The sequence below is a fragment of the Podarcis tiliguerta genome (assembly GCF_965153285.1).
Source record: "Podarcis tiliguerta genome assembly, chromosome: 4".
NCBI classification, from domain to species: domain Eukaryota; kingdom Metazoa; phylum Chordata; class Lepidosauria; order Squamata; family Lacertidae; genus Podarcis; species Podarcis tiliguerta.
Window position 1 is genome coordinate 51,019,157 of NC_139537.1, and position 15,122 is coordinate 51,034,278.

The window sequence follows — 15,122 nt, forward strand, 5'->3', positions numbered from 1 at the left end:
ATCTCATCCGTTCTCCAAGGAGTTCACGGTGGCGTACATGAGATTCTCACAACAATCCTGAAAGCCTCTAGTTGAGAAACCTTATCCTATAGCCATAAATAAAAATGTGATGTATAATAAATAAATCAATTATTTATACTTTCAAAACAGAGAAAGGCTAGCTATTTGTTTCTGTGACTACCCCTTTCTCAGCCTACGGCATTAGTACAACTACACCTGACTGCAGGGAAATGAATTTTGTAGAGAGAAAAACACCTGACCTTAAATTACTGTAATATCCAACTTAATAATTTATACTAAAAGATTGGCAGTGTTTATGCCAACAATCACAGCACTACTCCTTGGCTTTTAGTGCAGTTACTGCCAATGGAAGTTTCCTTGAAGATTGTTATGTCCCATACATGCCTGCTCAACTGCAAGGTCTATGGAACGAGCACTTTTACAAGGTTCTGCATTTTGCTGTGAAACACCCTGCCTGTTATCACTAAGCAGCAACCCTCATTATACTGTTTTAGATGCCCGCTAAAACCTTTAATTTTTTTTATTTCAGCAAGCCTACCCAGACATATATGCATCCAAGTTTTAAGGTTTGGTTCCCTTCCCCTCCCCTAATTACCAAACTGGTTTTGAAACTAAAGGAAACTTCATCTTACTTTGAAGCTCCCTTGACTTTCAAAATCAGTTTGGTATTGGGAGGGGGGAATGGGGGAAAATTGTGAATGATCAGCAGTTCAAAGATACATCTCTGTTTGCACCCCAGGCTTTATTTCATGTCATATAGTCTCTTGAATCTAATTATATTTAATAGCCATATAGCTTTCAGTAACTCTAGAAGCCCATATCCATTTCAATATTTCCAAAAAGCAAATGGATAGCATCACTGCAATGTGAACATAATATCACATGACAGAAATCAAATGTTTGTGAAACATTATTGTGCTAGTCTGAAGGTATTATGGCAAAGAATAGCCATTCCTTCTTATTTCTAATTAGGGATCCAAAATGCCAGAGCACAAGTGAGGGACATTAGCAGACTTGTTGCAATCCCAAGATTGTAGAAGTATAAAACACTGATGTGAAAAATTATAGTGTGTAGAACCACAACATGTGGACTGAGCATGCCAGGAGTGCCAGCTTGGCCCTGTGGTCGTGGGTGCCAGGCATGGCCCTGGCACCAAAATTTGTGGGTGCCTGGCCACTTCATGGGGAGTTTTGTGGGTGTTGGGCACCCAGGGCCAGAGGCGGAGAAAGGTGGATACGGTGGGTGAAGCCCGCCCCAGGTGTCATCCGGGGTGTGTGTGTGACATAGCCCCCTGCCCCCCCCCCCAGGACGCTCACCATTGGTGGCGCACCCCTGGGACACTTGCTGCGCCCCCCTAGGATGCTAGCCCTGCCCCCACGGGTGGCTATCCCCACCGCCCGGGTGCATGCCGCTCTGGGTGCCAGAGCAGCTAGCTCCACCACTGCCCAGGGCCCCAGGGAGTTGTCACATATGGAACATGCTACATCTTTTAGTAATATGTATGGAGAGATCCTTAGGTACTGTTGTGCAGAAATACCCCTACTGGACCTCTGTATGGATTTATATAATAAAAATATTCTCCCAGCCTTTCATAAATATGAAGGATCTGGACCAATAAATTGAATTCTGTCTAAGATGCAGAAAGATTTGCCCTGAAGTAAACATTGACCTCAAAAACATAAATTTATGTGCCTTAAAGCAGACCACTCCCCTCTAGAAGAGCCTAGGTACGCATACACATATAGTCAAGGTGCAATCATGTGATCCTAAGCATGCTGTTGGAAGCACGTCCTACTGACTTAAAGGGGAATGGTTACAATTTAGGATTGCAGCTTTAGACTGATAAACAAAATTCAGATAATTCTGGAGTTATCGAAGGTCACATGCACAAAGAAAAATTCGCAGACAACTGAACTCCCCTATAATAAAAAGGAAACTGGCTAGTCCAAAATACGTAGTAACCAGTGAACAATATTGTTTCTCAGTATCTCAAAATGATGATCAAACACTACCATCTAGTGGTTACTGGTGAAGGAGAAACAGAAACAGTTTACGATACAGCAGCATTCTGTTTTGTTTTAAAATTTATTTGTTGCATTTATCTCCCACTTTTTCCTCCAAGGAGCTTAAGTGACATACCTGACTTTCGCCCTCCTCACTTTTTCTCCCTCCTGGATTAAGTGGGCCCACAGTGGAAAATTTGTTCCAGGTTTCTTGCATGCACATTTCATTTAGGGCAATTACATGAAAAGTGACTTTGATTTCCAGTGGCATTGTATTCATACAATGCATTTACATATACTGTACGATGAAAAGCAAGCCTACACAAACCCTGAGTGGAGTCCTTAAGATGGTTGGATGGTGTCTTATATGCCTTCTTCCTGGTGCTAAATTCCTTTGGAGCATATCCTTGAGACCAAGAGGAGGGTATTTTTGTCTGGGTAGCCTGCCCAGGCTTGCACTCCGGAGACATGGCACACACTTCTGTCCTCCAGCACCTTGCAGCTACTTTCCTTTTCCCAGGATCTGCCATCCTAGGCATCCATGCTGTTCAACATTGTTTCTCACTATCTCGGATAGATGATCAAATCTCCCAAGGCTACACCACACCTTTCCCAGGCTCTGCTCTGTTCCCTCCTTGAGTACTTTCACCTGGTTGGAATATGGCCTATGAGCTTTTTGAGTGACACTTTGGTCAACATCTTTTACCAGCCCTGATTTTATGTTTTTGATTGCTATTTTGTATTTTACTTTGACGTTAGCCATCTTGAGCATCATGGGGGGGGGGGGAGGCTCTTTGCCAAATGTAACAAATAATGGTTGTGTGGTCTCAGAGCCTTTCGCCAGAAGGAGGCAGCTTTCTCTGCCTGGTATATAAATGCAAAATCCCTTGAACGGTTTAGAATTGTGCCGATAAGCAAAAAGCCATTTAAATAATTATAATGTTAACACCAAATAATACCTAATGTGCTTGAAATGTTGTGGCGCTCCCTGTTTTTCCTTCTTTCTCCTCCTCCAGCTAGTTCCACTTTCTGCTCATACAAATGCCTTTCTTCCTTCTCCTGATGCTTGTTCCTTTTCAGTGGGATGAATTTAAGCATCTGTGAAGGGAGCTGATTGTCCCTAATCAGCTTACTGAGGGGGAGCTGAGAACATTATACCCAGATGGCTTTTTTTTTTGCCTTGCTCCAGTCCCACCCCCTAAGATTTCTAGGTTTAGTTCTGTCAAAGTAGTAAGTAACCAATCATAGCCTGGTGGAATACAGTACCAAACAGACTGAATTTTTAAGGATCCAGTCCTTTGTGGATGCAGTGCCTGGGGGGGACCCTTATAGGGTGCAATAGCTCAGTTTTCACTCCCCTTCCTCACTGTACACACACAAGCAATCATTGGATCAGTCCATTATATCACTCAGAGGCACCCCATTCCCCATAATGACTGGATGTGGTACCTGCATACACACCCCATGAATGCCTATTTCTGGGGGAAATGAGGCCCACAGAGATTTTTCCATGTGTGGCTGCTGTGCTGTCAGTGCAATGGATCAGACCTATGGAGAATACTAAATAATAATGGCCCATTAAAAACATGTGGTTCCTTATCCTACCCAACAGCCCTATGACCAAGGATATGCACGTAAAAATCTCCAAATAATTTCATATCATTATTTGCATTTATTCTTACATCTCACCCACCCACCCACCCTGGACAATTTTTCTAGCTTTACTATGCCAATTTAATGCCTGTGTAAGTCCTGCTGTCTACACAGAATAGACAAACTTGAATCTGCCTTTTTCAAAATGGCAATATTCGGAAGCATGGGGGGTGGGGTGGGAACATCTTAGTCTCCTAGGTTTCTCTGCTATGGACCTGAAAGTCAGACTTCTCCAACAAAAGAAACTTCAAAGAGATACTTCAACATGAAACAGGTCAACTAGAATTTATCAGCAGGCTTGATTGCATTTGTTTAGGACTCAGCCAAAACCAGTGCTGTTTCCTTGTCCCATTACATGCATTAAATTAGCATACCAAAGCTTAGAAGATAGCATTATCAGCAGTTAACCGCGCTTATCTTGTACACATTTTAGCTTTGCATAGAAATAGCAGCGACTGTACTACTTGACTTTCATGGCTTTTTGACCCCAAAGTTTACATTTCTTTCTGTATATGTGTGCATCTGCTGACTGAGGATGAACTGTGATGCATCTGATGAAGTCTATTCCAATCCTTGTTAACTTAGGCCACAATAAGTATGTCTGTCTTTAAGGTGTTGCTAGTCTTTAAAACTGTTTGTTGCTTTTGTAACCTAATTGAAGTCATGTCCTGATATCATTTAACCAGTTATGCTCTGAAAGGCTCAAATGGTAAAATGAATATGCTTTCCTTTTTATCCAGAAATACTAAAATGCTTCCACATTTTAGCTGTCATTCCTAATACATTTGTAACCTCAAGGGTTGATTACTGTCATGTATCGGTACTTTATGTGGGGCTGCCCTTGTTTCTGGTCTGGAAGCTTCAACTAGTGTGGATCACAGCAGCCAGTCTGATCACAGGAACAGATTACAGTACTGGCTGCCAATTTGCTGCTAGGCCAGATTCAAGGTACTGGGGTGAATTCACCAAGCCCAAAACAACTTAGGACCAAAGTACCTTAAAGACCATCTGTTGCTCCACCTCATTCACAAAGATCCTCTAATGGTGTGCTTCTGGTGGTTTTCCATGCTCCTGTGATTTGGTTGGCCTTTACTAGGGACCCTCCCTTCTTTCAGGTGTCTTTTGAAAACTATACTGTTTAGACAGGCCTTTGTAATATGAATTTTATCTTTTAAGCCATTTATTGATGATTTATTGACATGTTAATGATGCACCTGTGGATGCTCTTGTTGATATTTTTCTCATGTGTTGTATAGTGCAGATTATATAAGTGCAGATTATAAATATGTAATTAATTTAATTTAATTAATTAAAAGCTGGCTGATCCTCAGCATTGTCCATTTCTCAAGATTTCCCAGCCCTATTTGGATGTATCATGGATTGAACACAGTGCATTTCTCCATACAATGCACATGATCTGCCAAAGCTACAGTCTTTCACTTGCCAGGTTACACACAGAACCTCAGTAGCAACCGTGGAACTATACAAGTTGCATTCCATTCATAACCTTTATCCTGCTGTCAGAATGCTGAGTTGCCAACAGCAGCAGATCAGCCTGGAGGAAAGTTGTGTGTATCTCCTGCAATGGTATCTTGCTCTGCTCTATCTCCACCCCCTACCAAAGCTCTTAGTTCGACATTTCCCTATGGCATCAGATTATTCACAGGATATTCACAGGCATCAGGGACTTTAAAATTAACTCTTAACTTTAACTGGATTATAAAACCCAAATCACCGCTGTGAAAAGTCATTAACTGACCTCTACGAAACTGATGTCAGTATCAATGTCCTACATTTTTCTCCTTGGTACAAAGGTAATTTTTAAACTGCCTTCAAATATCACTCTAGCTGACTCTTAACAAGTATTTGTAAAGCTAATCTATTGTTTCATGAAAGAAAAACTGAACTTCATAAGCAAATACCGTTAATCAGTGCAAGATTATGTGAGTTTGCCCTTGAAATCCCCTCTCTCATTTGATGTCTACTTCTCTGCTGGTTACAATTGCCATATTTTTCTAGAGGCATCGAACAGTTGGGGTTTTATGTTCTATGTTTGATTTTGGACCAGTTACGAATTCCTTGCATTTAAGTAGCTGTATTAATATCCTGGGAATCACTTATAAGGTAGTGAGGTCAAGTCTGTGGCTTTTCATGTTCCCTGTCGATATTATTGACAAGAGTAGTGTGAGGTACTCAGATAACAGAATAATTAAAAACATAGGATTTAACAAAACACACTGTTAATAAACATGTAGCTAGGATAAAGTTTAATGATCACTATGTGTGTGCATTTCACAACTTTAATTTTGTTGCTCAGCAATGCCATGGTACCATTCTGATCCGTTGGCACCCATCTGTCTCGGGAGACGATGGAGGTGTGTGCCTTTGGGGGTAGCCGTTGTAGCTGGGGCAGATGAAGGCATCCATTTCTGCTGCTGCAGATGTACCAGTGTGGTGTAGTGGTTAAGAGCGGTAGTCTCGTAATCTGGGGAACCGGGTTCGCGTCTCCGCTCCTCCACATGCAGCTGCTGGGTGACCTTGGGCCAGTCACACTTCTTTGAAGTCTCTCAGCCCCACTCACCTCACAGAGTGTTTGTTGTGGGGGAGGAAGGGAAAGGAGAATGTTAGCCGCTTTGAGACTCCTTAAAGGGAGAGAAAGGCGGGATATCAAATCCAAACTCCTCTTCTTCTTCTTCCACTATAATAAAAAAATTAAGGTCTTATATATATAATAAATGTTCATAAATGTACCAGCCAAGCACAAACATAGATATGTGGACCACATGTCTGGAGCAGCACAGAAGACCATCCTGAAACCATTTTGACTCCCCAACTGACCAAATGTTTTCTCTGCAAGGAGGGAGGGCAGGAATTGGTAATCACCATTTCAAAGGAATGGGCAGATTATCAGATAACCTGGCAGACAGGAAAAACAACAACATTCAAATTTCTGTTGTAGACCACCTTTTCTGTGATGTGGGTATGGTCTTGGGTTACACCCCTTCTGTGATGTATGTATGATGTATGGAGGGGTGGTCTTGAGCTCCAGGGCAGGGAATTTAAAATGTCTATATAAGGGCAGGCACACTGTGTTCTGGGTCCTCCTGCGTGTGAGGAGAGCACCCTGTTACACCAGCTTTAATAAAGATCAGGCTTACTAGCTGCTTTGCTTCTCAGTATTCTCTGGTTGGCCTCTGTTATTTTCTCCTAACAATAGGAAACCCACGTAAGGACTCTATAGGGGCTCTTGGATACCCCATAAGGTGAAAAGGGCAGATTTTGTTTACAACAATACCATGGTGTTCCTCTTCTCTGTATTCCTCCCAGCAGTCATTTCTCCTCCGGCCACTGCTATGGATACATGACTTGGCTGCCCTGTCTTCAGGCACTGATAACCTGCAAGAGATTCCCCACATGGCAGTGTGGATGCTGCCAGCCATCTGACTGACCACTGTGATAACAGGGTCCTGCACAAGATGGACCATTGGCCTGATCCAAAGGGCTCTTTGGAGGAAGACCTAGGAAACATCAGCACTGTGGATGCAACTGCTACCATCACCAGATCTTACACTATGTAAAGCTATACTTTACAAAAGGTGCCACTAGACTCCATTTTTATTGCCAAGGAGAGGAGGGAATTGGATGGGGAAAGGTGGAAGGAATATGCAGTATGTCAGATTCAAGCTAGAAATAAGTGTGCCCATCTTAAGAACATGTCCAGCACCCCAGAATTTCAGTGGCTAAACCTTGCTCAGTGATACACTGAGAAAGTGGCCCTCAAACAATATGAAGTTTCCTTTCACACAGACAATTCAAAGTTTCCTTTCATATGATTTATTTACCCTGACAGTAGGTTTTGTGTTCCTCATTGTTTCTCACATTGTAAACCTTATAAGCCTTCACATTCCGAGGGGGGAGGGAGACTTTATTTCCGATCCCTGGTATTGGGAATAGTAATCCCTTTAACCCCAAACTGCTGTAAATCAACACATCAAAGGTTAGGTGCAGTCTTTACTGCCAAAATATCACCTGAGTATTTGGATAGGTTCCATGCCCACAAAATCAGAGTTGTAGTGATTAAAGGGCTAAAGCAAAGGAGTATTTCGTATGTCAGAACTTGAGTTCTTTTGCTTATGGCGATAGCAATAAAACAGAAGTCTGACAGCATAATCCTAGACATATTTACTTAGAAGTATATCCCATTGAATTCAGTGGATCTTATTCCTTGGGGAGTATAATGAGTATAAGGTGAGTATAAACACATTTTTAGGGAGTAAGCCTCAATGAAACATAAAATGCTGCCTTATACCAGATCAAATCATTAGTCTACCTAGCCCAGAATTGTCTATTCTATTCTGATTCACTAGCTTTCTGGAGCCTAAGGCAAAAGTCTGGCCAAGGGGTCAGCAAACTTTTTCAGGGGTCAGCAAACTGTCCCTCAGACCTTGTGGGGGGCCACACTATATTTTGGGGAAAAAAATAAAAATGAACAAATTCCTATGCCCCACAAATAACCCAAAGATGCATTTTAAATAAAAGGACACATTCTACATGTAAAAACATGCTAATTCTTGGACCGTCTGCGGGCTGGATTTAGAAGGTGATTGGGCCAGATCTGGCCCCCAGGACTTAGTTTGCCTACCCATGGTCTTGCCCATCACTTGCCACCTGATCACTGAACAAAGAACAAACCTGGAGATGCCAGGGATTGAAACAGACCTTCTGCATGCCAGTTATGTCTTCTATCATGGTCCCTCTCCCTTCTGAGTAAGTGCACTGTAAGGACTCCACCAAAAAAGGGAAGGGAAAAAAAGATTGCCACTAGGTCCATGTTCACCCGAGTGACACAGTAAATAATGTGAAGAATCCTAGGCAGTAAATTACGGTATAAGAACATAAGAACATTGCTTAGTTGATCCCAAGTTCATTCACAATCTGGATGTCGCCATCACTAACACAGCCAGAACCACCATCACAGTAAAAGGCGCCCAACTGGTTTGCTGTGAGAAACTGCATGCGCAGAGAACTGGAAATTCTGAACATGTTATTCCATTTTACTGCTAGTGTGTGTTGGTCCTGCTTTGTAAACTCCTGCCCGCTTTGAACCATAAGGCATTTCAGAAACTGGCCAACAGTGGCAGTGGGTTGCGTGTACTTGCAACACTGTCACAAAGCTGCCCGGCATGGGTTGAACGGCTGGCGGCACAGTGAAGTGCACACTGCATCGCGTGTTGAGTGTGCACTGAAATTCATATACCCATGCAAGCGCTGTCCAGCCAGCCTTCAGAACATGCCATGTAAATTGTTCCTCTAATCTAGTTTTAATAGGGTAAAATCCCACCTTTAACAGTTTGGGGCTTTACAAAATCAACTAGACACAGAGAAATAACAACAAAGCAAAAGAAGGAGCAAGGGTGTAGATGGAGCTCTCTGCAGAAAAAAGCCCAGGCATCCCTGAGCCCCTGTCCCAGTTTTGCCCATCTGTTTCCTTTTGTTCTTAGCCTCTTGCCACCTGTTCTCCTGTCTCTCCCTTTTGGCCTCTTTTCTCTCAATATTGTCCGATGCCCTACTCTGAATTCCCCTACACTTTGCACCGCTGGCAGCTTCCCCTTAGATGTCCAGGCCGACCCTGTTACTCCCATCGTCCTCCTAATTTCTCTTAGTCCGGGGAGCAAAACCCTCTTGGCAGGCGAGGCAAGAAAGGTGAGGGCACGGCCAGCTTCAACTGTTGCGCATGAGCATGCGCGCACCGCTCCGGCGTGCTCCCTGATGGGGAGTCGAGAATGTGACCCTTGTCGCTGGCCAAGTCCCAGACTTAATCCGACTGTGTGAGCGCAGGGAGGAGGGCACAGTCGCCATAGCGGGAGCGGGAGCTGCGTGAGAGCCGAGGCGCCCTTGGTCCGCAGGGACGCGCACCTGTCACCTGCAATCAAGAACGCCCTTTCCCTGAGGAGGTCGGCATGGCCGAGGCGCAGGGGCAGCTCGAGGCAGCTCTGGCCCCGGATGCCGAAGAAGAAGCGCGGCAGAAAGGCGGGAACGAGAACGGAGCAGTGGAGGAAGATGAGAGGGGAGAGGAGGACACGGAGGAGCCCCCGGCCTCCACCTCCGCGGAGGACGAAGCTCCGCGCGTAACGCCTGAGGAGAAAGCCTGCGAAGAGGAAGGCGAGAGCCACGAGACGGGAGAAAGCAGCCTCAGCAGCCAGCAAAGCCGCGAAGATGGAGAGGCGCCCCCCAGTCCTGAGGGAGAGGAGGGCGGGGAGGCAAGTCCGGCCGGACGCCCTGCAGAGCGGGACGAAACGCGGGCGGCTGCGGGCGCCGCCGGCGAGGAAAAGACTGAGGGGGGCAGAGACGCTGAGGAGGCAGCAGTTCCCGCGGCGTCGCCACAAGAAGAGGGGGAGCCGGGCGAGAGTCGGTGGGCGAGTGAAGAGGAGCCAGTGGACGGAGAAAGGAATCCTGAAGGAGAGGAGCCCCCACAAGAGGCGGAGCCAGGCGAGAGTCGCGGGGCGCCAGTGAACGAGGAAAAGAGTCCTGAAGGAGAAGCGTCGCCGGAACAAGAGGGGGAGCAGCCGGGGGAGACTCGGGGGGCGAGCGAAGAGAAGCCGGTCGACGGAGAAGAGACCCGCGAAGGAGAGGAGCCCCCACAACAAGAAGGGGAGTCACTCCACACCAGGGGGCCGAGTGAAGAGGGGCGGGCCGAGGGGAGCTCTGAAGGAGAGGAGCCCCCACAACAAGAAGGGGAGCCGGGCCAGAGTCGGGGCGCGAGTGAGGAGCAGCCGGTGGTCGGAGAGGGAGGGGAGTCTGTGACAGGAGAGAGCGAGCAGGAAGAGGAAAAGCGCGGCGGAGATGCAAGAGAAGAGGCGAGCGAAGAAGCGCGCGAAAAAGAAAAGCTCGACGGAGAGGCTGAGGGGGCTGAGGCCGAGTTGGGAGAGCAGCGGGAACCTCCGGAGGCTCCCGCGGGAGAAGAAGAGACTGTGAGGGAAGAGAGGGAAGCCCCAAGCGGAGAAATTCCCGCTGAGGGGGAACTGGATGCTGGAGGAGGAGAAGCGCCGGAGGAAACCCCGGCAGGTGAAGAAGAAGATGCGCGCGCGGAGGAAAGCGAAGCCCCGGGAAACCTCGAGGCGGGCGCCCAGGAGGAGGAGGAGGAGGCTCCCCCGGCCTCGGGAGCGGCGGAGCCGGCGCGAGAGGATGCTGATGAACGCACCAACCACCTGCAGGACGATTCCGCGGAGGGAGCCGTCGAAGGGGCCGCGGAGGCCGGGGATGCGCTCGGGGTGAATGGCATGCAGGGAAAGGAAGAGGAGGAGGAGGAGGAGGAGGAGGAAGCGGCGGCAGAAGAGCAGATCCCACTCGCCGCGCCGGTGGAAGAGGCGCAAGAGCATGACATCTCCCTCTTCGTAAAGGTAAGGGCACATTCGCCTGGAAAGCGAGCTGGTTGTGAGGCGAAGTGCGCTTAGAGGCAGGATCGCCACCTGAATAGGGGTAGTTAAGGCAGGATTTCCAATAGTTGCTTTGAAATGCAGTCCAAGACTTTGCGCACAAATCCACAGCTTTGGGCTTCGCACCTGCTGTTCCCTAGCTCCCTCTCATGCTGGTGGGCATGGCTTAGAATCCCACTACACATGCACTGGAAAATTTACCCTTGCGAGTGCAACAGGGTGATTTACAGTAAGTTAAATAATCATTTCTGAAGTGATCCGGAGTATTGCTTCCATCGCTCCTCCTGATCAAGAAGAGAGAAAGCAAACATTTTGGAACAATTTCTCTCTGTGAGCTTGGCAGAGCTCTGAATCTTCCTAAGAGCGCTCACAAACTTTCCCGCCAACAGAAATTACTTTTAAAAGCCTATGTGTTTCCCAGAGGTTGCCACTACATATGGTAAATTGCCTCAACATATTGTATACAAGATTTCATTGCAGATATAAGCTACATAGATCCTCTGGCTATTATAAAGTACATTGGCTAAGCTAGTGCTGTTTAAATCAGCCAGATGAAAATCCAGTTTTACTAAGATGATTTGGGTATTAAAGTCAGAGATAAATCTACTTTTGACTTCATGATTAATTAGGGACATGCTATGAAGCTGCATCTTGCTCAAAAAAGTAATGCTTTCCTTACAAATTGTAGAATTGACAAATGATATGTATCACACTGCCAGCAAGAAGTAGAAGAGTACAGTAATAAGATACATTACACATACTTTGAAATTTCCCCACCTCACTCTGAATGTGTTGGGGTTTTTTTAAGTGAAAAGGCATTCAGGTTTGGGGTATACCATTTGTGTACTGAACCTTATGGCTTTTGCTGATACTGTAGTTATAGTATCTAAGTTCCTTGCATTTTCTAAAGTTAGGACAAGCACATCTTTTTTGAAGTACAATGGGGTATACTTTCAGAAGCTGTTGAGACATATGTATGTATGTATGTATGTATGACATATGTATGGGGAAATCAAATCATAATAAGATCCACTACAGACAACTGAAAAATCACACATTGCATTCATTTATTTACCCACAAATCCCCCCAAGTTCTGGGGCCTGTACAAGCATGACAACTTGAAAGTTTAGTTATCCTGGTATGGACAGTGCAGAAGTTGCAAACAAAACAAGTCAAGTTTAGAGCTTGCCATGTTACATCTTAGAGCCATACAAAGCATTCAAGTGACTGAAAAAGCATACAGATTTCTGGTTATGATTGTGTAAACTATTTATTTCATTTTAAAACCACCCTTCATCAATTAAGATCCCAGGCTTGTTTACAATATATCTAATTAAAACAACAAAATTGAATATAACAAAACCAAAACATTAATAAACACTAAAATAAAACCCAGGGTCTGTACATTAATTTAGTGCAATAATGATGGGTAGGGATAGGGATTTACAATATAATTTGTAATTTACAATTTGTAAGATTTGTCTGTTTCTTTTTCTTCCTCCTATGTGACATATGGGGTAGCACTATACATTAAACCCATATTCAAGGGGCAATAAAACAAATACAGTGGTACCTCGGGTTACAGACGCTTCAGGTTACAGACTCTGCTAACCCAGAAATAGTACCTCGGGTTAATAACTTTGCTTCAGGATGAGAACAGAAATTGTGTGGCGGAGCAGCAGCGGGAGGCCCCATTAGCTAAAGTGGTGTCTCAGGTTAAGAACAGTTTCAGGTTAAGAACAGACCTCCAGAATGAATTAAGTTCTTAACCCGAGGTACCACTGTAAATGGCTAGAGCAGAGAAATTAAAGCAGTGAAACTGTGGGGATAGGTGTGCCTAACTCTTTCCTCACCCACTGCTTCTCTGCTCAATATTATTCCCCGCCCCCCACAATTTCCCAACAGAGGGTTTCCTTATGCATGTAACCTATCATTAGGTCTTTAAGGTTTTCAGCAAAATTCAAATGAGTGGTGCAGGGCCAACTCAGGTATAAGATGCAGGGAGGGAGCAGCTGCAATATTTTATTATTTGTTTATTTGTTGAAAGTTGAATAGTAGCATCCTGCCTCAGATGCAGTGGATGGGGCTGTCCTGTTACCAGTGTGGCCATAAGATTCAGCTGTCAGTCTGTTTGGCTACTGTACATGGAATAGCAGCTGGGGTGCTATTTGTTCCACATTTCAGGTGGCACAATGTCTTGGCAGCCCTGTGGTGGTGCTTACTGTCATCCCAGATCTGGAAAAAGATAGGCATAAAAAGGAGGTTCATGACTACAAAGGGAACCTTTTCCAGTTCAAAGGCCGCATTCCTTTGTGGGAAAACCTATTAGGACTGGATGCCAGTGATGGGTAAGGTCCAGAAGCAAAAGTGGATGGCGCTCTGGGGCAAAAGTGGGTGGAACAATAGCTGCATCTACTTTTGTATAGTAAGCGGCATTCCAGCAACACACAAGTCAGATGTTTCTATACACACTTCCCTCCAGGCCAGCAAAAGGCATTATCACAGTCCAAGGATTCCCTCCAGCTGCAGCCAAGCAAAAGCACTTGCAGAAGGTGTGGAGAAAGGCTGGGGAAGGATGTAGCCTGGGGAGAGGGCCTATGCAGCCTGAGAACTGAAGTCCAGAAAGACAGGTTTGGAGAGTTGCAATTTGGCCGCTGGGCCTGATGTTCGCCACCCCTGTTCCACATTCTGCATCCCTGAAAATATGGATAAACTGCTTATGAAAGGTTAAAATAAACTGGCAGATATATGCTTCTGCAGGGAATCTTGTAAATATACATGCTCATGCCATTAAAGGAGACTGCAGTTAATAGGAAAATGTATACAGAGTCACTCAGAGTTTGTACTTTATTACGAAGATTTGTTGATCTGTGAGAGGAGTAACTTGCCTAAACTCATGAGTGCCTGTTAAGCACTGGTACTGCTCGTCATGATTCTTTGGTCTATTTTGGCTTTGGTTATTTGCACTTGATGTTCAGGTTTTTGGGTAGCAATTCTTTTTATGCAACCGTGTTCAGCAGAAATATTTCTGAGAAAAGAATAAGAGTGCAAGAAAAATCCAGCCACAACATTAAAAAAATGGGCCAATTTCACTCTGCCTGCTTTAATTTTTTTAGGTATGGGTATTTCCCCAAGAAGAAGATAACCCAATACCCTGTCCTTTATACAGCTATCCAAATAAGTTTTTAAACTGGTGAAGTCCTTTGCCTCCACAATTGCTCTAGTGAGATTATTGTTCTGGCCTCTTCATCTATGTATCTATCCAGTTCAGTTAAAACTCATATCCAGTCCAAACGTTCATGTAAATTGACCTCGGACTTTATTAGCAAACAACTTATAAATGTCGATGACCAAATACTTTGCTTTAGAAGAATGGTCAAACCCAAATGAGATAAAAGTATGGCTCAGGTGAAAAGATAATGCAAGGTTAGGCCCTCAGGGCCAGAGGGAGGCTTTCCCTCTTCTCAGGAGAAGGTTCTAAACAGGATTATACACTGTATTCCAAATACTTGATCTGTTTCTAACAGATCAATATGAGAAATTGTAAGCAATTCTAAATATGGAGATTAGGGGCCAATATAATAAAATTTCCTATTGGGACTGAGCCATTATTTCAATGTATTACAATGCTAATAATAGAAACTCTTTGATTTTTCAGCCTAAGTTAATTAATCATAGAATTAATGAGGTTCATCTAGTCCAACTCCATGCAGTGCAGGAATCTTTTTGCCCAACATGGAGCTTGAACCCACAATCCTAAGATGAAGTCTCATGCTTTGCCAACTGAGCTATACCACCAAGTCATCTTCTAGTGTGCCCGCAGCCTTTTTAAACCTCTCTTTTAAACCATATATAATTTCCCTGGTTCTCCTCCTCTCTGGAGGGAAATAGCTCTATCAAACTGTTGTTTTTCATTTTCATCTGTTACAGCACTAACATTCGATGTAAGTTTTTTAAAAAGTCAATGCACTTGGTCTTTGTCTTATTAAGCAAGTGTTTCCTTAAGT

General features: G+C 44.7%; 1 protein-coding gene across 2 annotated transcripts in view; it reads left to right on the forward strand.

Annotated features, from left to right (window-relative positions):
* CLIC6 (chloride intracellular channel 6) overlaps positions 1 to 15,122 on the forward strand; it is a 130,163-nt gene that overhangs the window by 98,523 nt on the left and 16,518 nt on the right. The window contains exon 1 of one of the 2 annotated variants that reach the window (XM_083438692.1): positions 9,432 to 11,078. The exons of the other annotated variant lie outside the window; for it this stretch is intronic. Within the exon in view, the coding sequence (XP_083294818.1) occupies positions 9,639 to 11,078 (1,440 nt within the window). The 5' untranslated portion in view covers positions 9,432 to 9,638. Of the gene's footprint in view, positions 1 to 9,431; positions 11,079 to 15,122 lie in introns of those variants that run through there. 2 annotated transcript variants of the gene reach the window in all.